This window comes from Panthera uncia (assembly GCF_023721935.1).
Source record: "Panthera uncia isolate 11264 chromosome C1 unlocalized genomic scaffold, Puncia_PCG_1.0 HiC_scaffold_3, whole genome shotgun sequence".
Classification (NCBI taxonomy): domain Eukaryota; kingdom Metazoa; phylum Chordata; class Mammalia; order Carnivora; family Felidae; genus Panthera; species Panthera uncia.
Window position 1 is genome coordinate 63,295,776 of NW_026057584.1, and position 21,079 is coordinate 63,316,854.

At 38.3% G+C, this 21,079-nt stretch overlaps 1 protein-coding gene across 1 annotated transcript in view; it reads right to left on the minus strand.

Annotated features, from left to right (window-relative positions):
- Positions 1-21,079, minus strand: part of CERS6 (ceramide synthase 6) — a 331,299-nt gene that overhangs the window by 214,293 nt on the left and 95,927 nt on the right. The window contains exons 2-3 of the mRNA XM_049616074.1: positions 17,423-17,528; positions 5,382-5,512 (exon numbers count right to left, since the gene is read on the minus strand). Coding sequence (XP_049472031.1) covers positions 5,382-5,512; positions 17,423-17,528 — 237 coding nt within the window. The remainder of the gene's footprint in view (positions 1-5,381; positions 5,513-17,422; positions 17,529-21,079) is intronic.

The window sequence follows — 21,079 nt, forward strand, 5'->3', positions numbered from 1 at the left end:
ATATATATGTATACACATACATACCATGGAATACTACTCAACGATCAAAAAGAACAAAATCTTGCCATTTGTAACAACGTGGATGGAACTAGAGTGTATTATGCTCAGAAAGACAAACGTATAATTTCACTCATATGTGGAATTTAAGAAACACAACAGGTGAACATAGGGAAAGGGAAGTAAAAGTAACATAAAAACAGAGAGGGAGGCAAACCATAAGAGGCTCTTAAAGACAGAGAACAAACTGAGGGTTGCTGGAGGAGAGATGGGTGGGCTAAATGGGTTATGGGCATCAAGGAGGGCACTTGTTGGGATGAACACTGGGTGTTACATGTGAGTGATGAATCACTGGGTTCTATCCCTGAAACCAATACTACACTGTATGTTAACTAACTTGAATTTAAATTTTAAAAAAAAACTGCATTAAAACAAACAAAGCACCACATCAGTCTTCAGGAGAACTTTGGTAGTAAATAATGCTCAAGTCATGATCTATTTGTGAAAATAATCAAAACGGAATTTTCTCTTAGGCAAAATTTTGTTCTTCACCACAGTGTACAATATATGGAAGATTCTAAAGCAGTTTACAAATACTTGGTAGTGGTTTTTTTGTAAATAGGTGACTGTGTTATGACAACTTAATGAATATGTTCACATTTGCTCAGATCAAAGACTGATCTGAAATAAAGGGATATCTGACTCAGCTTGTTCCCTGTGTTGCCCTGTTCTCTTTTTTCCCTCAATTATTAGGTTCCACTTTCTTATTGTGGTCACAAGACAGCACTGCGAACTTGTTCAAGTAAAAAGATAGCAAAATCTGTGACCGAGTGGTAGCAGGAGGGTGATTTTGTAAACCACTCCTTTCTCATCGCTGACTTATCCTTAGTTCAATGAAATCACAAATTAAGATCATAGAGCTTTCTTTGCAGAAATAAAGTCACAGCTTCAAAAAGTTCCCAGATTTTGGCCTGCTTGCATCCAAGTATGGTAGCATCTGGGGGTAGTTTTAATCAACCTCAACTCTAAAATGAAATCCCTAAAGAAAAGACAATCGTGGGTCCTCAACTTACAACAAGGTTCCACCTGAGCAAACCTCAATCCACATAAATCAGAACTAATCTGTGAAATGTAATATTCCTTGCCCTACATCTTCATACTATCATATGGGAGATCTACCTGTCAGTATGAAGTCATTTGGAGACTGCTTAAATGAAAGCCATATATAATATTTATTCCCAGGCATGTGCTATTAAATATACTGCACAATATTTAAAAATGATGAACACTGATAGTGCACAAACGAGAGGGAAGCCATTTATTCTGAAAACACATCTCTGCCTCTTCCTGTTTCATGCTGCAGATATTTTTTTTATTGCCAATATTCTTTACTTTCCTATTATCCTGATGCAACTGTGGGAGGGGAGAGGTAAAACTTCAGTCACTGCAAAGCATGATCCCTCAGCTAAATGACTCCCATTTAGCAAGAGTTCCTCCGAAAATGTATCACAGGATATCTCATTTTTATAAATTCTTTACTTCCTCTTGAAAATCTCTATTTCAGTCGCCAATAAAGATTTAAACCCTTCGGGAAGAAATATTCATCAAAACTATCACAGCTGCGAATGACTGACATCAAGCATGAAGGAAAGAAATTCATGTCAATGTTTCAACACATTACTTGTTGAACAACTTCTACTCAGCTCATCTGCATGAAACAGGTATGCCAGAAGTCGGACATGCCAGCAGATGGTTACCAGCGTGGTTTGGCATGCATACTGCTGCCATTCCCCACCGCTGCAAGATGAAACACAATTCCCGCGAAAGGACTCTGTATTTTCTAAAATAGTAATTTAGATAGAACAGAAAAACTATAGAAACTTTACATTTCGGCCCTAAACCTTCAGGTCCCAAACCTGTGTTGGCTTGCTTGCTAATTTGATTTTTAGTATTTTGGAACAGCAGTCATCTCTTTTCAGAGATTAGTGCTTCTTAACCATGGATATGTGCCGTAAGTACTCAGGGTATTTCTTTCAAGATATCCATGTCCAGACCTCACCTAGGATGCCACACTGATTCAGACATCCTGGGGTGGGGGGCTGGGTATGTGTATTTACAAAAGCTCATCAGGTGATTATGCAGTGCACCCTTGGTTAGGAACAATTATTCCAGATCATTTTTTATATTGATGAGCAATAACTATAGCATACATTCGTGCATACAGTGACCAATATAATTCTGCTTTATTTGCCTCACATTAGCTAAATGTTCCCCTTTGCCAGCCCATTCCTTCCTCTAATCTCTTTGAGATACAGTCTTGGAGCTTTCCAGAGTTTGATAATTTTCCTAGACAAATTTTAGGCTAAGTCAGTGTATAAAAGGCACTTTCCATTTGGGGAGGCAGCGTGCCAACTTAGATCAGTAAATCCTTCCAAAAAAATGCCCCTTTAACTTACAGTCATTTAACCAATATTTATTCAGCAGTATATATGTGGTGATAAAGACTAAGAATGCAAGAAAAACAAGATGTGGTTCTCGTGCCCTCAAGGAGCAAGCATTATATACTGAGGGTAAAAATATACGGACAAGTTAAGTTAAATCACCACATAAGAAAGCATGTGATTCAATATTAAATTACTAGCACTTATAGTGAGGACTCTAAAATTCCAAAAAAGTCATGCTCATTCCAGACACTCAACAGTCATGCCACATTTCTGAGAGGGCCTCGGGTTTGAAGAATGGGTAGGGGATAGATGGGCAGGGCAGAGGAACATAGGTGTCCATGCCAGGAGCACAGCATAAGCCATGGCAGGAATTGAACAAAGTATGGACAGTGAAAAGACAACCTTCTGGAAGGAAGGGGTCATTTGGGTGACTGATACCAAACACATGAAAATCAGAGTCTAGCTAACAGGCTAAGTAGCCTAATAATTTATCCAACAGTTGCAAAAAATATCAGGGTTTAAAGGCAGGAGAACATGGAAATAGTAGCATGTTCGGAATTTTTTGTAGCAAAATATCTATGAGTGTGACATAAATAATAAGGATAGCTATGAGAGCAATTAAGATCTGGGCCACAGCAGCGGCTTTACGAAGAACTAACGGAACCCAGCAAATGACTGGTTTGAGCTTCTAGCCTATAACGGAATGGAGGCATGCAAACAACAGGTGAAGGGAAGTCAGCGATGAAAGCAAGTCAGAGTTGCCAGCTGGGAGACAGCAGAACGAGGCCTTGTCATTGGACACATGACTTTGGAAGAGGATGGCGAGAGAAAATTACTTCTGCACAGAGGATGGAAGGTAGAGTGGGGAAAATAAGAGGTTGAAGACTGACTCTGGAGAAGCTCACTCAAGAAAATGGGAAAATGCAGAATAAGTCATACAAACAGTTGCTCTTGGAAAGACCAGAGAATCTAGTGGCAATCCAGAGGTTAAGGAAGAAGAGAGTTTCAGAACAAAGTTCATCAGCACAGTCCTCTGCAACAGAGAAGTCAAAGGCCACCAGTACTGTCTCAGTTCTAATCCCAATAGCCCTGCCACGTGCCCTAGCCCACAGCTGATCTTTCTCCTCTAATCTTTACTTACTGATGGTCCATGCCAATTGTTTCGTGCACACGTCTATCTGCTCATTGTTTAATATCCCTGATGTGCATATACTCAGATATTTGTTATAGCCCCTTGACACTAACTATTAAAATAAACCACTTGAGGAAAAAGATCATAATTGATACATTTAGGTACCATCTCTCCCCCCCAGTTGTGCCTTCACATTGCCATGCCTTTATCAATCATTTAGAAATATTTTTAGCTGATTCTAACTGCAGATAAAGGCCAGTTGAATTCAGGGAGAAGACATAGATACTGGCATTGTGTTGAGCTTTGCTCTTCAAAATGTGGTCCATGGACCAGTGGCATCACCTGGGAACTTGTTAAAAATGTACCCTCGGTTGCCATCAGACCGACTCAATGATAATCTGCACTTGAACAACATTCAATGACTGATTCCTATACATACTGGTATGGAAACTGGTGTAGAGTCAGTATAGTAGAGAAAGGACGAGTGTCGAGTTACCAAAGAAGTTAGCTGGAGGAGGGGAAGATGGCACGTGAGTTTCAGCATGTGGTCCTGATGCCAAGACTCAGCTTCACCACTACTCAGACCCACAGCCCAAAGAAGGAACACAGATCCTTCACGTACGTGGTGGGGCCAGGCCAGGAAGCAATTCCAGCTTTTGATCAGGAGCCCAGATGCATAAATCCTTCTTCCATAAACTGCCACTCAGTTCAATTATAGGAAGGGCTTTGCAGATTGTATCTACTCGGTTGTTTTTCCATGTTTTATAAATATTCTGACCTCCTGAAGACCCTGTTTATGCTCCCCATATTTATCCAGCCCTAGGAATTTATGGTTATTATTCTGCCCCTCACTCACTTCTCCCAGAACATCAGGCTTCCCTCTGAGTTTTAGATTGTAATTGCTAAAATACTTTTTCGGCATAATTGAAAGCTAAACCTGAAAATGCAACTTTAACCCCAAACAGAAGGAGCCTGCAACAAAGGGAACAATGACAGCACTATTGTTCAAATGACCAGGTGTCAGGAAAAAAGCTCCCAAAGCACAGAGCTGTTAGACAAAGGCACAGTCACATCCCAAAGGATGAAGACCAAATGCACCAACCAGCTCGAGGCACAGTCCCTTCCCTTTGTTGGAAATGTGCTCAATGCTTCAGTATTTCCTTCTCTAACTTTCCTCTAGGTCAGTGCATTGAGTGTCACTATTTCAAAACAGCACTGTGCTAGTTCTCTATAGGTCTTTTATTATTCTTAACAGCTTTATTGATAATTTACACACCATAAAGTTTGCATTTCAGAAATGGAAGAGACCTTCATTCCACCCCCCACCTTCAAGCAATGCTTCATTAAATTCACCCAAGGAATATAATATAGTTATTTCTTAAATCTCCAGGAATATGGGACATAATCACGACTCTCTGATTATACATCTTAGCATCTCAGCTGTTACCCATGGAAAGAACATCTTGACAAAGTCTCCTCTATTAAAATTCAAACCATTAAAGTAATAACTTTTAGTGCTCTATTTCAAAGGTGGCTGAATGAAAATACCATCGCAGGCCCCTGAAAATACCATCTGCCAATACCTTGTAGGAACTACATTAGAAAGTGAACTTCAGTTACTGAATCCAAAGCATTAATCACAAATTCTTACAAACTACTATTCCCCCATTTTTTGAGGACTATTTTTTCCACCAGGTGGCATGTTTTACAGGGGCTGCTGGAGCCTGCACGAAGCCTTTATTTTTAAGTTAGGGACAGGAGGAGTACTTAGGCAGGTTTTGCTTTCAAAAAGAGTAACAGCAACTTACATGCTCTCACAGAACCTCGTCAGCGTGCTTGGCTTCTCCTGGTTGCATCTCTGTCGAAACCAGCGTTGAATGCTGCGAACATCCCAGTCCAGCTGTTTGGAGAGGCCTTCCAATCTCTTTTCATCAGGATGCTATGAAACAAGGCACCAGCAAAATCATTTTCATCTTCACCACAAACACATCTGCCCTTGTCTAAATTGATTTTTTTAACCTCTATTTACTACCTGCTACTGAGATTTCTGTATTTACCACTGAGGACGTAGTCCTTCCATTAGTAGCATGAATATAAGTAATCACTCTAGGGGCGCCTGAGTGGCTCAGTTGGTTGGGCATCTGACTTCAGCTCAGGTCATGATCTCACAGTTCGTGAGTTCAAGCCCCATGATCTTGCAGTTCGTGAGTTCGAGCCCCGCGTCTGGCTGTGTGCTGATGGCTCAGAGCCTGGAGCTTGGTTAGGATTCTGTGTCTCCCTTTCTCTCTGCCCCTCCCCCGCTCACGCTCTGTCTCTGTCTCTCAAAAATGAATAAACGCTAAAAAAAATGTTTAAAAAAATAATCACTCAGGAGAAGAAAAGTTACTCATTATGACACAACAGTGAAAAACGTGAATCTTGCTCTAATGCTTGCACTTTTTTTTTTCAAGTTTATGCGGAGAGAGAGAGAGAACATGAGCAGGGGAGGGGCAGAGAGAGAGAGACAGAGAAAATCCCTGCACTAACAGCGCAGAGCCTGATGCAGGGCTCAAATTCACAAACTGCGAGATTGTGACCTGAGCCGAAACCAAGAGTCAGCCACTTAACCAACTGAGCCACCCAGACGCTCCTCTAATGCTTGCACTCCTTATCAGCAACGGAAATGAGATGAAAGAGCCAACTGGCTGAGTCAGCTCCATCAGCCTTCAAGGAAAGGAGTTAAGAGGCATCATTCAAATGTCTCACTTTCTCAGGAAAAAAAAATGCTATACCCAATTATCACACATGAGGGTAATGTAGGACAGACAAAAGCACGAAATAATCTCAGAGCTCACTTTAGCCTAAGGTACCAATTCTACTACAAAACAGGTGTTCTCTTTCTTCCTTGTCTCTCTCTGCTCTGTTTTTCACAAATCCCTCTTCTACCCCTCTTCTTGTTCATTCCTTTTGATCAGATCCCCATCAAAATTTACAACAACTGTGCATTCCTTGAAGACACAAACATGGTGAATGGGGAAGAGACCCAACTTATGCTCATCATATGATGATACTATTCTGTCTCATTCATTTCTCTAACATTAGGAGGCAACAGACTGGTTCAATTCCTCACTGTAATGACCTCTGAGCCTCAGTTCCCTCACTTGTCAGGGCTATTTATCCACCTAAATGGGACTGTGGTGATGACCAAATGTAAAAAATATGTCTCAGTCAGTAAATGCGTTTCTCCCATTTCCTATCCCTACCCTCTCCTCAATATCTTAAAGAGCATCCTGCCAACAGTTATGTGAATGTGCCCTGCCACACAACAAAACTAAGCTGTGTTCTCTTCCTTTATTTATTCTATCTTTACTGCTAAGGAGCTGTTAATGAACAGAGAAAATAACCAAAAGCAGGGGAGGGGAAGGCAGACTGACCAGCTTCAAATTATAAGGGTAGGATGCACAGATGACACCTTATCAAAACATCTCGAGCAATTTTAGATGACAGATACACAGGAAACACAGTAAGTGGCCTCAGTATCATGACTGAGGTTATAAAATGTGCTGAGTTTGCGTTTGTGAAAGTCATTTGCCAACTTTCAGGAGGTGTGTACTTTCACGTGACTTTATTAGTCATGACACCATCTACACTCTCCTTTCATGTCTGTCTTAATTTAAAAAAACAGGGAAGACAGAAAATTTACATCTTACTCTATACCTTGGCTACACCATTTTCTAGAAGAATTAATTTGTAACTTTAATTTGGTTTCTAAGCTTATTAAATAGGTATAACATTCACATGGTTCACAAACTAAAACTTATCCAAAGTTTCACCTTCCCATTTTATTCCTATGACTCTCCCTCTTCCTACCAGCTAACCAGTTATTAAATCAGCTTCTTCTCCAGAGTTATTTTGTGCAAATATAAATAAATTGAATATGTATTCATATATGACCTGTGTCACACAAATGTTTGCATACTACATGTATCATTCTGAACTTTGCGTTTTTCACTTTACAATGTATCTTGGAATATCTCCATATTAAAATATAAAGAATGCCTTCCTGGGGCACCTGGGTGGCTCAGTCAGTTAAGCGTCCAACTTTGGCTCAGGTCATGATCTCGCAGTTCGTGGGTGTCAGCCCCGCATCTGGCTCTGTGCTGACAGCTCGGAGCCTGGAGCCTGTTTCAGATTCTGTGTCTCCCTCCCTCTCTGCCCCTCCCCCGTTCATGCTCTGTCTCTCTCAAAAATAAATAAACATAAAAAAAAAAAAAGAGGGGCACCTGGGTGGCTCAGTCGGTTAAGAGTCCGACTTCAGCTCAGGTCACGATCTTGCGGTCTGTGAGTTCGAGCCCTGCGTCAGGCTCTGGGCTGATGGCTCGGAGCCTGGAGCCTGCTTCCGATTCTGTGTCTCCCTCTCTCTCTGCCCCTCCCCCGTTCATGCTCTGTCTCACTCTGTCTCAAAAATAAATAAACATTAAAAAAAAAAATTTAAAAAAAAAAAGAATGCCCTCTTTCTTTTGTAGAACTGTCAGGATATACTAAAATTTACTTATCCACTCTCCTGTTAATGGATGTTTAAGTAGTTTCCAGACTTCCACTAACTATAAACAATGCTGTAATAAATAATCTTATGACAGGTCATTTTATACAGGCATACATACAGAGATAAATTCCTGGAAGTGAACTCTGGAGATCAAAGAACTATGCATTTGCAATTTATTTATATATTAAAAAATCACCCTTGCTAATGATTTTACCAATTTATACTCTCATAAGCAAAAGTGCCCATTTCCCAATGCCTTGCCAATAGAGTATGTTATCAGATTTCTCAATTTTTTCAGTCTGATATATATATATATATATATATATCAGTGGCTATATATATATATATATACATATATATATATATATATAGTCTCAGTGTATCTGTTGAGAGCAGGAGGGGCAGAGGGACAGGGAGAGAGAGAATCTTAAGCAGCCTCCACGCCTAGCGCAGAGACTGACACAGGGCTCAATTTCATGACCATGAGACCATGATCTGAGCCAAAATCAAGTGTCAGATTGCTTAACTGACTCAGCCACCCCCGTGCCCTTGTCTCAGTATATTTTTAATTTGATTTCCTCTTTTTATGAAAGAAGCACCTTTTCACGTTTTAAAAACCATTAACACTTCCTTTTTATGAACAGTCTTTTCATACCTATTGCCCAGTTTTTCTTGATTTGTAGGTATCTTCTTTATTGATTTGTAGAGTTTCTTCATGTATTAACCTGTGTCTGTACCACAGGTTGTATTTTGTACCAGTGTATCTTTGTGTTGTAGAATTTGCTTATGGGGTTTTCTGCTTGTTTGTTTTCTTGAAGTTTTTAAAAAACGTATCTGAACTTACCATTTTTTCCTGCTTTAACTTCTGAATTTGGGGTCATTAATAACAAAAGCCTTTCCTACTCTGAATGTTCAAGAAGTTAATGTAGGGTGAATTGACATCTTTACTCAATTTGTCTTTTGTGTCCTTCAACAGTGTTGGAAAATTTTCCTCACATACCTTGCACATCCTTGTTACATTTATTCTTAGGGATATTATCTTTTCTGGTATTGTTTGTGGTAAGTTTTCACTTGATTCCTTAATTTTCCAAGTGTATAGTCATATAATAACATGTCATCAGAATGTAAGCTCTGCAAACAAAGGAAAATTTCGTATCTTTTTTCACCAGTACCTAAAATACAGGAAGGATTCAAATTCACGTAACAATAGCTTTACCACCTCCTTTCTAATGTTTATGCCTTTATTTTCTTTCTCTTACCTATTACTAATTCAATGTAAAACTTAGCACTATGTAGAACAATGGTTTTCCATCTCTATCTGTTCCAGACTTTAATGGGAATACCAATGTTCCTATTAAGCAACAGGCCAGATTTGGAACTGACATACAAATAAGACTTATTGTGTTAAAAAAAAACAAACATATTTACCTAGTTAGATAAATTTATTTTAATCACAATAATGTTAGATTTCAGCATCCATGGAGATGATCATACCCTTTTTCTCCTTAGATCAATTAATATAGTGTATTACATAGATTGTGTAATGTTGAATTCAGGGAAGACCTTGCATTCCTAGAATAAATCCTCTCTGGTAATGTTAAACAATTCTTTTATTGTGTTGTTAGGTTCTGTTTACTAACTTTTATTTGGGACTTTTCATTGATATTAAGTTCAATTGGTCTCTACTCTTTTTTTTTTTTTTTTTTTGGTTAAATCATTGTCAGACTTTAATGTTAAATTAATGTTTCGCTGCTACATAAAAAAAGAATCTGGATGATTTCCTTAATTTCCTATGCTTTGGTATAGTGTAAAATACCATGCGAATTATCTGCTCTTTAAGAGTGTGTTAGAATTTTTCTTATGAGAGGATCTGAGTCTCATCCTGTTTTGCAGTTTAGCTCTTGATTTTAATCTTTATATACACACATACATATATATAGTTGGTAAATTATATTTTCCTAGAATGATAACCATTTTACCCAAGTTTTTATATTTTATTTTCCATATTAACAGAAATATATCCTTTTCATTTTCCTCCATTTCTGTGACTGTTGATTATTATGTTGTTAATTATGATGCTGTAATTTGTGCTTTGTTTTTTTGATTGGACTAGCTGACTTTCTGTAAAAAAAAAAAAAAATTAAACAGATAAGGTACTTTTGAATTGATTTTCAATTCTATAGTTTTGCTAACACAATTTCTGCATTTATCATTAATTTCTGCTTTCTGCTTGCCTTTGTTCTGTTCTTTTTCTAATGCTTAAGTGTTTAACTTCATATATGTATATATTGCATATACATATATGCATATATGTATATATTTCATCTGAATGTTCATCTCAACGCTGTTTTGGCACAGTACAAATGAGTAGTGTTTTTATCATTACTGCTACCAAATATTCTGAATTTCTATTTTTACCCAAGAGAGCAACAGGTTTTCTGGTTTCTGAGTTCTAGTATTATTAAGTTGTGCCTATTTTTAAAATTTATCTCAGTCTTGTATATATAATAAAGGTCATTTTTGTAGATGTTTAGTAGGTTCTTTAAAAGAAAGTATAGTCTGTGCATTGAGAAGACCACCTTCAACTCCATCATGAAGTGTGATGCTGATATCTGGAAGGACTTCTACGCTAACACGGTGCTGTCTGGTGGGACCACCGTGGACTCCAGTATTGCTGACAGGATGCAGTTCTAAATGTACCACTTAGATCTTCCTCATTAATTATGCCTCTTAGAATTTCTATCTTCTGTTTTACATTTTGTTCACTTGATCTGTCATGACTCAGAGGTAAATTAAAATTCCCTGCTATTATTTCTTTTCATTCTTTTTTATTAGTATATAGATACACTGACATTCAACGCATATTAGTCAGAACTATTTTATCTTTATTATGAATTGTACCTTTTGGCAATAAAAAGCCAATTCTTCATTTTACTTAATTCCTTTTTGGTCTGACTTCCACTTTTATGTAAAAACAAAAACCCTACTTATCTGTATTTGTCTATATACCTTTACTCATACTTTTATTTTCAATATTTATATTACTTTATCTGAAGGACCCAAAACTAAAATAGTTAGAGGAGTCAAACCCATTTACACATATTGATATAACTGAATGTTTGTTTATAGTTCCCTCACATTAATCCTGTTATGCTTTCTGTTTTGATAGGTAAAAAAAAATGACAAACCAAGTATTATTTGTTTTACTTTCCTTCCTTTCTGTGGGTAATTTTTGTTCTAGTGGTTATTCATAATTACAATACTCTTCTATTTGTTTTCAGTCAATAATTCCATATAAGCAGTATTTAAAACTACCATATTTCCTCTTCTTACCCCACCCAATATTAATCAATAATTTTATCATTTTTACAGTTTACTCTTATACTGTTAAATATGTTTGTACTTCTATTACTCAATTTGGCTGCTTAAACTAATTTGCTTTCACTCCCAGCTACTAGAGATTATGCGATTAGTGAATGTATTCTACCTCTCACCTTCTTCTCCCCACCCCCATTACTGTTAGTATCACTTCTATGTGAACGCATATGAACGTTTACATTCTGTTCTGTCATCCTGATCCTCACATTTCTTTCTCTCTTTCAACAGTTGAAATGTATTCAAAACTTACCAACACTCCAGTAACCTCTTGATCGGCTAAAATTAATGATTATAATACTTTCTTCAAAAAGGACTCATGAGAACAATTCCCTCATATTTTTGCATGTTGAAATCTGTTTGTTTTTAACTTTTACAGCGTAAAACCAATTTGCCTAAATATAAAATTCTTAGTTCACATTTTCCTTGAAAATGTTGGAAATGTTGCTATAAAGAAGACTAAAGTCATGGTGATATTTTTTTGCTAGTTAAGTGATTTGATTTTTGGCTTGGCTTCTCAAAGAATTCTTTCTTTTATTTTTCGAGTCCAATAATTTAACCTTCTTGGGTCAATTTTTACTGCATTTTCATTAACATATTAAAACAAATCCTCACTTATTTTAGGAAAATTTTCTTGAATTATATCTTTCAATATTTATTTTATTTTGCTTTTCCTTACGGGACTCTGATAATACAGATGCTGGATCTGCTCAATCTAAACATCTAATTATTTTTAGCGCTTTTTGTCTCATTTAACAGTTTTCTATCTCCCATGTTCCTTGCTGAGTTTTCTGAAGTGTCTTGTGTTCCCTGTATTCTTTCCAATTTTGTCTTCATTTCTGTGATAGTTTTCTTTTATTTTTATTTTTTATTTTTTAAAGTTTATTTATTCATTTTAAGAAAGAGAAAGTGCACCTGGGGGAGAGGCAGTGAGAGAAAGGTAAAGAGAGAGAAGCCCAAGCACTGATAGTGCAGAGCCCTATGCAGGGCTCGAACTCCCAAACAGTGAGGTCATAATCTGAGCTGAAGTTGGACACGTACTTGACTGAGCCACCCAGGTGCCCCTCTATGATAGTTTTAGTATGTTTTCCTGAAGCTACCAGCTCACAATGCATCCCTTTTCCTGTTGACCAACTGTTTTCTTTTTTTAGGTCTTACATTTCTTTTTTTGTGGTTTTCCTTCACAGAGTTATTGTTTATATATATATTTTTTAGTTTATGGTAAAATATTTAATTACAATTTTCATTTGCCTTGTGGCCTCATTTTTCCACTAACAATTTTTGTTAATAAGCACTGCTACACATTCTTTTCCTTGTCTTCGATGTCGTGTGTGTTCCTTCTTTATTACTCATCATTGAGTCCATCAGAGTTTTTTGACCAGCTCCTGGGAGTACGCAGAGCAGGGAGAATGCTCGTGCAGTTCAGCCACCACCAAGGGAGACCATCTCCTGAAAATGTGCCATCCACACTGTCGTCTGTGAACTTCTTCCAGTTCTCTGAATTAAACTGAGTTCAGGAGGACAACCGCCAGCCTTGCTCACCAGTTTCTGTATCTAATGTTGCAAACACTGGTTAGAGCTTTTGTCTCCCTCACATTCAGAAGCTGTCTCTTTTGCTGGCTTTCTTGAGAGCTACCCCCACTCCATGCTCTTCACTTCCTCTTGCTTGGCTTCTGCCCAACCCACCAACTGTTTTTTTTGTTAGCCTTAATACATATTTTGAAATTTAGAGATATGTATCTACTAGTTTGCCAAAAATAGAGTTTGGGAGATTCTCCTTCTTCTTTGTGTGCGTTTTTTTAATTGTTTTGCATTTTTAATTGTTCTCCTTAGTTTTTTCCTTTTTTAAGATTTCCAAGGAAAGAAATGAACAATGCTGACATATATACATATTTTTATACAGAAATACCTAGGCTGACCTTAATATTCATAACCAATACTGGGAGGAAAAAGGAAAGAAAGAGACAGACATAAGAGGAGAATAAGGGAGAACAAATTATACGAAATTTGCCTATAATTTTTAAGATATAGAGTAACATACCAAAAGTGGATGATGGTATGATTTCTTTGTGTCATAAAACCTGGTTTCACAGCTGACATATATATTTTTTTCCTCAGTGGCTCAAGAATTGACAGGATTAGAAAAGTAAGGCTGTTAGGATTATAGATATGTGCCAATAGTATGGCAGGAGACCCCAAACATAAATAAATAAATATAAATAAACAACGATGCACATGCACATTTGTTTCTACCAGATATACAGAGAGACAAACAGATGTTACCTATTTATCAGATAATTACATAGAGGAGAACTACACAGGGCATGTACCAATGCGGTCACACAGGGATCCACAATTCAGAAAGGCTCGTGCTTGGGGTTTCAAGTTCTATGGCAGCTATCTTGAAATTCTTAATAATTTTGTTATGGAAGTTGTATTTTGTATATGAAGACCAATGAGACAGAGGAACACGTGTTAGGGCTCAGAGTCTTGGCTCACACACAGTCCCACCACTTCCCCCAACTAGTTCTGGGGAACTTAGTTCTCTGTCCCCTGGCTCCCCAGACCTCCTACTCCTTCCCGCTTCTGCCCAGTGACTACTGCTGCCCCAGGGGCAAGCATGAAAAGGGCTGGAATTGGGTATGTATACCTGCGGTGTCTCAGCATGGGACAAGGGGGTAGCTGCCTGCACCCCAGGGTGGCAGTGCCCTGATGCATTTGGTAGGTGACTCAGTGGGGACGATACACTTGCTCACCCCAATCCAGCTGCCAAGTGTGTCCTGCTCTAGAGACTGCAATACACTTGGGAGTCACCAGTCCCCTGGGGGTTGGGGCAGTAGGCCCATCAAAAGGGGTGAAGCCGGTCTCAACTTCTCTACCTCTGGCCAGAGAGGGGCAGGCACATCGGCCCAGTCTGGACACAGCTAATGGGCTGTGTGTTCAGTAAGTCATAGTGTGGGGTCCCCAGGACAGGTGAGGCTCTACACTTGCCTCATGAATATCCCCATGCCTGAGGGGGCACGACATTAAATAACAAATAAAAAACATGTTGACAGGTCAAGAAAAAGAATCTATGAAAGAAAAGAAAAAAAGCTTTATATTTTTATGCCTTAAATGGCATTTTTTCATGCTTTCTGAACAAGAGGCCCTGCATTTTCATTCTGCATTGGCCCCACAAATTATGTCCTATGCATCGCAGATTTTGAAGGTTCTGAGAGTGCGCCCCTACATTGTTGAAAGATGATAACCATGCCCTTCTCCAAAGGTGACCCGGAATCATGGTCAAGGCCAGGTTGGTGAATGGTCACTCAAATACATACAGTGTTTAATCTCTCCATGTGTTGCTACTTCTACTCTAGTCAACTGGCCTGTTACTTTCTCAGATCATAAATAACACTGGACAACTATAAAGAATTCAAGGAACAACTGGTCCAACTTTTGCTGCCTCTACATTTAAATCACGAGGCTTCTTCTCTAATCATGTAAAAATGTCCAAAAGAATCACCTTGGAAAACTAAGACAGTATGATTAAAATTAGCTGGAAGCAAATATTCTCTAGAGCAGTCAACATGACTCCAAATTCCTTTTACTACCTTTATAGAGGAAATTTCTCCAGTAACCACAATAAATATAAGGCAAGGGAATAAAATGTCCACTGTAGAATTTCTAAGGGGACACGTAACATTTGGGTAGACTCATTTTATTATGCATTCAGAGTAGTTCACAAGACAAACACTAATATATTATAATCTCATTTTTAAAAACCTGATAACTTCCTAAACTTCTGCTTTTTCAGAGGGAAAGAAGTGTTTGCTGCAGCAAATTGCTATGTTAAAAGAAAATACAAGTTTTTTCTTAATATTTTCTTCCTTTAAGTACCATTAAGATACGTGCCCCTTCAGGTAAGAACTTGGCAATCTAAAACCAGCCCATAAAACTACCAGAAGAGCTTTTCCTAATACATTCTTCTCTTCTTCCTGACAGAAATATAAGAAGTACCTAGTGCTTTCTTCTACTTCTCCAGGAAAAATATCATTTTTAAAAGGATAGAGGGGAAAATCCTAGAAAATCTTGGCAGAAATAAAGACCATAATATAAATAAAAATGTTTGAATATGTAAATTAATAGTTTTAAGACAAGAGACAAGTAATACAAATGGTTAGCAATACAAATATCAAAAAAGGAATAAAACTTAACACTGTCAAATCACATTTTAAAAGCCTGAGTAATTTTCCCAGAAAAATGAAAACGGGAAAAGGAACCATTTAATATACGAACACACAATACTTCTCCTAGAATACTACATTCCTCCTGTCCTTCTTTCTTGTCTATACGAGAGTAAGATGAAGGGCGGTATAGGAGTAAGAAAATACTTGGGATGCTGTGATGTGCTTTGTTTTCTCACAGCCTTAGATGGAGGGTTTCTGGCTTCTTTCTCCTCCCCTCTTCGTTCTTAAGGAGGTATCAGTGGAGGGGCAAAGATCTGCCCCCTCCCCTGCTCTCCTCTCCCTGCTCCTGGTTTGGCTTTCACTCTCACCACAGTGATAATCTCTTCTGTTTTCTCTCCAGTGAATCTATAACTTATAACTCTCTAGATCCTTGTCTTTCATTCTTTCATCTTGCAACTCTTCTGTCCTTTAATCATTCCCTCTTTTGTTTACATCTGCCTGTGTCTCATAACTGCTGGAACACAAGGGCCATGCTAGAAGCAAATGGGCACTTCCTTTCATACGTACAGGCAAACCTTGTTTTATCACACTTCGCTTTACTGCACTTCACAGATAATTGCATTTTTTACATATTGAAGGTTTGTGGCAACTCTGCACCAAACAAGTCATTCTTTTTAACATAGCATTGGCTCACTTTGTGTCTCTACCTCACAGTTCAGTAATTCCTGCAATATTCCAAACATTTTCATTAATGTTATATTTGAGTTGCTGAGATCTCATGATAAAATATTAATGGGTAAGAAGCTCCTTCTTATGAATGAACAAAGAAAGTGGTCTCTGGAGATGGAATCTCCATCTGGTGAAGATGCTGTGAAGATTGTTGAAATGACAAGAAAAGATTTAGAATACTACATAAATTTAGCTGATAAAGCTGACTCCAATTTTGAAAGAAGTTCAACTGTGGGTAAAATGCTATCAAACAGCATCCCATGCTACAGAGAAATTTTTCATGAAAGGAAGAGCTGATCAATGCAGCAAGCTTCATTACTGTCTTATTTTAAGAAGTTGTTATAATCGTCCCAAACTTCAGGAACCACCACCCTAATCAGTCAACAGCCATCAACATGGAGACAAGAGTGTCCACGAACAAAAACATTACAATTTTGCTGAAGGCTCAGATGATGATTGGCATTTTTAAGCAATAAAATATTTTCAAATTAAGGCATCATTATCTTTTGGACAGAGTGCTATTTGCACACACTTAACAGATAACAGTATAATGTAAACATAACTTTTATATGCACTGGAAAAAACCCAAACATTCATTTGACATGCCTTACTGTGGTATTTGCTTTATTCCAGTGGTCTGGAACCAAACCCGCGACATCTCCAACGTATGCCTGTACATTAATTATATTCCTCAGCTTTACCCAGTCGTCTCTACAAAATCCCGTCCAACCATTATACGTACTGCTTCATGTCATGTGAGATTAAAAGAGACACAAAATTAGACTAATCACTAGAATCTAATCTAGACTGTTCTTTACAGACCAGCTTCTAAAATCAATGTGAGAATAAATAAACAGGTCTCAAACATGCCCACATTCATTCAGCTTCTACCTGTTTGGCCTAGTCACAATGTTTGCACGCTTTCCAAGAGCACGCTTTCCAGCATGAAGCTGGGCAATTAGTTCTCAAACCCAGGAGAGAAGGGATTAAATAATTTCAGATTGAGAATGGTGGTCATGATAACTCATACCACCCAAAAAGGCAATCATACCTTCGTAATTGCAGTGAAGACCTTTTCCAGAATGGCATTGGGCTGGGCAATCTGTGGTCCATTGGCCTGAATGTTGAGGGCGATGGCACATGGTTTGGCTACAAATCTTAAAAATAAAATAAAATAAAATAAAATAAGGTCAGAAGAAGTTATTCTCTCTATAACTTTTCTTAATGTCACCAATTAATTACACATTACTCAACTGTCCCAATGAAGTGCTGGGTGGACACTGCTAACATTCATTCATCAGTCAGTGTAAAACAGATTTAACTTTTCTTCTCTCCTATAGGCCTCCTACAGTGACAGTAAAAAAGAAATCCTTTTAGAACATTGAAATCTCCTGATCCTTAAGTTCTAATGTGATTGAACAGGTAGAAAGACTACCATATGACAAATATAAGACCATAAGTGAGATATATGAACCAAACAAACCATCATTTTAAAACGATTTAACTTATACTTTTCTTACTAACATCTGACTAACAATTGTCATGTTACACCTTCCACTATGACAAAGTGTTTACTTATCATCTGATTACACATGGAGAATGTACCTTTGATCACTCCTACGTCATAAAATTGGCCATTTTTGTCTCTAAAATCCAAATGCATTATATTCAGCCCCAATTCTTTATTTTTTTTTTAAATTTTCTTAAATGTGCGTTTATTTTTGAGAGAGAGAGACAGAGTGTGACCAGGGAAGGAGGAGAGAGAGAGGGAGACAGAGAATCTGAAGCCAGATCCAGGCTCTGAGCTGTCAGCACAGAGCCTGAAGTGGGGCTCAAACTCACAAACCCTGAGATCATGACCTGAGCTGAAATCAGATGCTTAACCCACTCAGGCCCCCCGGCACCCCAGCCCCAATTCTTTAAGGCTTCTTAAAATTCTTGCTTTGTGGTTATTTGTGTCTTTATTTTTTAAATTTATTTTGAGATGGGAAGGGGGCAGACAAAGAGGGAAAGAGAGAATCTCAAGCAGGCTCCATGCTGTCAGCACTGAGCCCAGTGTGGGCTCGATCCCACAAACCACAAGATCATGATTTGAGCTGAAATCAAAGAGTTGGTTGCTTAACTGCCTGGGTCATCTAGGCGCCCCTGTGGTTATTTGGGTCTTTCTCGTAAGGAATAATGAAGGATGTCAGATAGCACAATGTCCCAGACAAGCTGAAAAGTCTGAAATGATTACAAGCATCTGCTGCACTGTTTTTATCCTAAGCAAACGACTATGTCCAGAAGAATGGGAAGACTTCGCTTCATTTCTGCTTGTGCTTGACATGTGAAGGAGGCACTGAAGGAGCAGCAGAGGGCAGGGGGCCCCAAAGGTATGCTGACATCTCTGAAACTTTTTTTTTAAGCACATACAACTTTAATAAGAGTTGTTTTAGACTAAATATTCAAGAAATAAGGTTTTGTGAATAGACACTTCTCTAAAGAAGACATCCGGATGGCCAACAGGCACATGAAAAGATGTTCAACGTCGCTCCTTATCAGGGAAATACAAATCAAAACCACACTCAGATATCACCTGATGCCAGTCAGAGTGGCCAAAATGAACAAATCAGGAGACTATAGATGCTGGAGAGGACGTGGAGAAACGGGAACCCTCTTGCACTGTTGGTGGGAATGCAAATTGATGCAGCCGCTCTGGAAAGCAGTGTGGAGGTTCCTCAGAAAATTAAAAAAAGACCTACCCTATGACCCAGCAATAGCACTGCTAGGAATTTATCCAAGGGATACAGGAGTACTGATGCATAGGGGCACTTGTACCCCAATATTTATAGCGGCACTCTCAACAATAGCCAAATTATGGAAAGAGCCTAAATGTCCATCAACTGATGAATGGATAAAGAAATTGTGGTTTATATACACAATGGAATACTACGTGGCAATGAGAAAGAATGAAATATGGCCTTTTGTAGCAATGTGGATGGAACTGGAGAGTGTGATGCTAAGTGAAATAAGCCATACAGAGAAAGACAGATACCATATGGTTTCACTCTTATGTGGATCCTGAGAAACTTAACAGAAACCCATGATGGAGGGGAAGGAAAAAAAAACAAAAAAAGAGGTTAGAGTGGGAGGGAGCCAAAGCATAAGAGACTGTTAAAAACTGAGAACAAACTGAGGGTTGATGGGAGGTGGGAGGGAGGGGAGGGTGGGTGATGGGTATTGAGGAGGGCACCTTTTGGGATGAGCACTGGGTGTTGTATGGAAACCAATTTGACAATAAATTTCATATATTAAGAAAAAAAAAAGAAATAAGGTTTTGTGAATGTTCCTTTTCAGTAGTGACGTTGAACATTTTCTACTAATACAAAATAATAAAACATCAGATGAAAGTATTACCCAAGTTAACTTTGGCCAAAGACAACAACTGATAAATGTACAAAACAGATCATGAAGCTTCTTTAATAACAGTTGATGAGATTAAAGAATAGACAAAGGAACATTTTTTAAGTGGGATGAATGAAGTTTACATATATACACCACATAATATCTCACTGGGTCCTATTTCAAGTTAAAGAGAAGACACTTATTTCAACAGGAAAATGGAATACTGTACATGCAAGCCTCACCCAGGAAAGATATACACAGAAAATGTAATATAATACCTGTTTTGCTGGTTCTCTGGAACAAAGCTGGGAAGAAGGACTTACCACCTTTCCTAGTATGTAACTGTTCTAGAACTGGAGTTTTCCCCAAATTTTCATTCTCAATTCTTTTTTTTTTTTTAATGTTTATGCATTTTTTGGAGACAGAGAAAGACAGGGCACAAGCAGGGTAGGGGCAGAGAGAGAGAGGGAGACACAGAATCTGAAGCAGGCTCCAGGCTCTGAGCTGTCAGCACAGAGCCTGATATGGGGCTCAAACTCATGAACCATGAGATCATGACTGGAGCCAAAGTCGGACACTTAACTGACTGAGCCACCCAAGTGCCCCTGCATTTTCAGTTCTTTTTAGTGTAAAATATTCTAAGACATATTACCTATGCCACTACCTTCTTAAAGAGAAATGTAATCTTTTTCAAATAATTCTGGGTCTTCGCTATGAACAATAATCTTGGAACTACAGCTACAGCTACAGCTAGTGGAAAGAAGTGATGTTTGATGGATAAGGAGCAAACAAGTCCAGAACTTGTTTGCTTGACAAAGTTTCCTGCTTTGTGGGGTTTTTTTTCCCTCTTCACCATAAGGAGCATGAAAAGATACAAGGTCCAGCAAGAGTGGGATGAAAAGGTAAACAGCAAAATTAAATTGGCATAAGAGCCAAAATCAACCTGTCATTGGTTGCCTTCTATTACTCTTCCCTGTTGGATTTCTCTCCGGCCTTCCTTCATCTTCCCCATCCCCACAACTCCTGAGTATTATTCAAATTTCCTTTCTGAATTTGCCATTATCCTTGTAACATCCTTCTGTTCTAGTACATGGTTTTCTTTCCATCTTCTAAGAGTTAAGAGTATGAATGCAGAGGATAATCTTTTCACCTCTGAATACACCATGAAAATGGTTAGGCGTCAGCAGGAGGGGGTCAATAAATGACCAACTGGCTGTCTTCAGTAAATATGTGTTCATTGTTGCTACCACTGTTCTGAGTGCTGTTGACAAGTTAACAGACCTTCTCTGTGTGCCTGATGAGTGGGCAAGCAGTAGGACAGTCA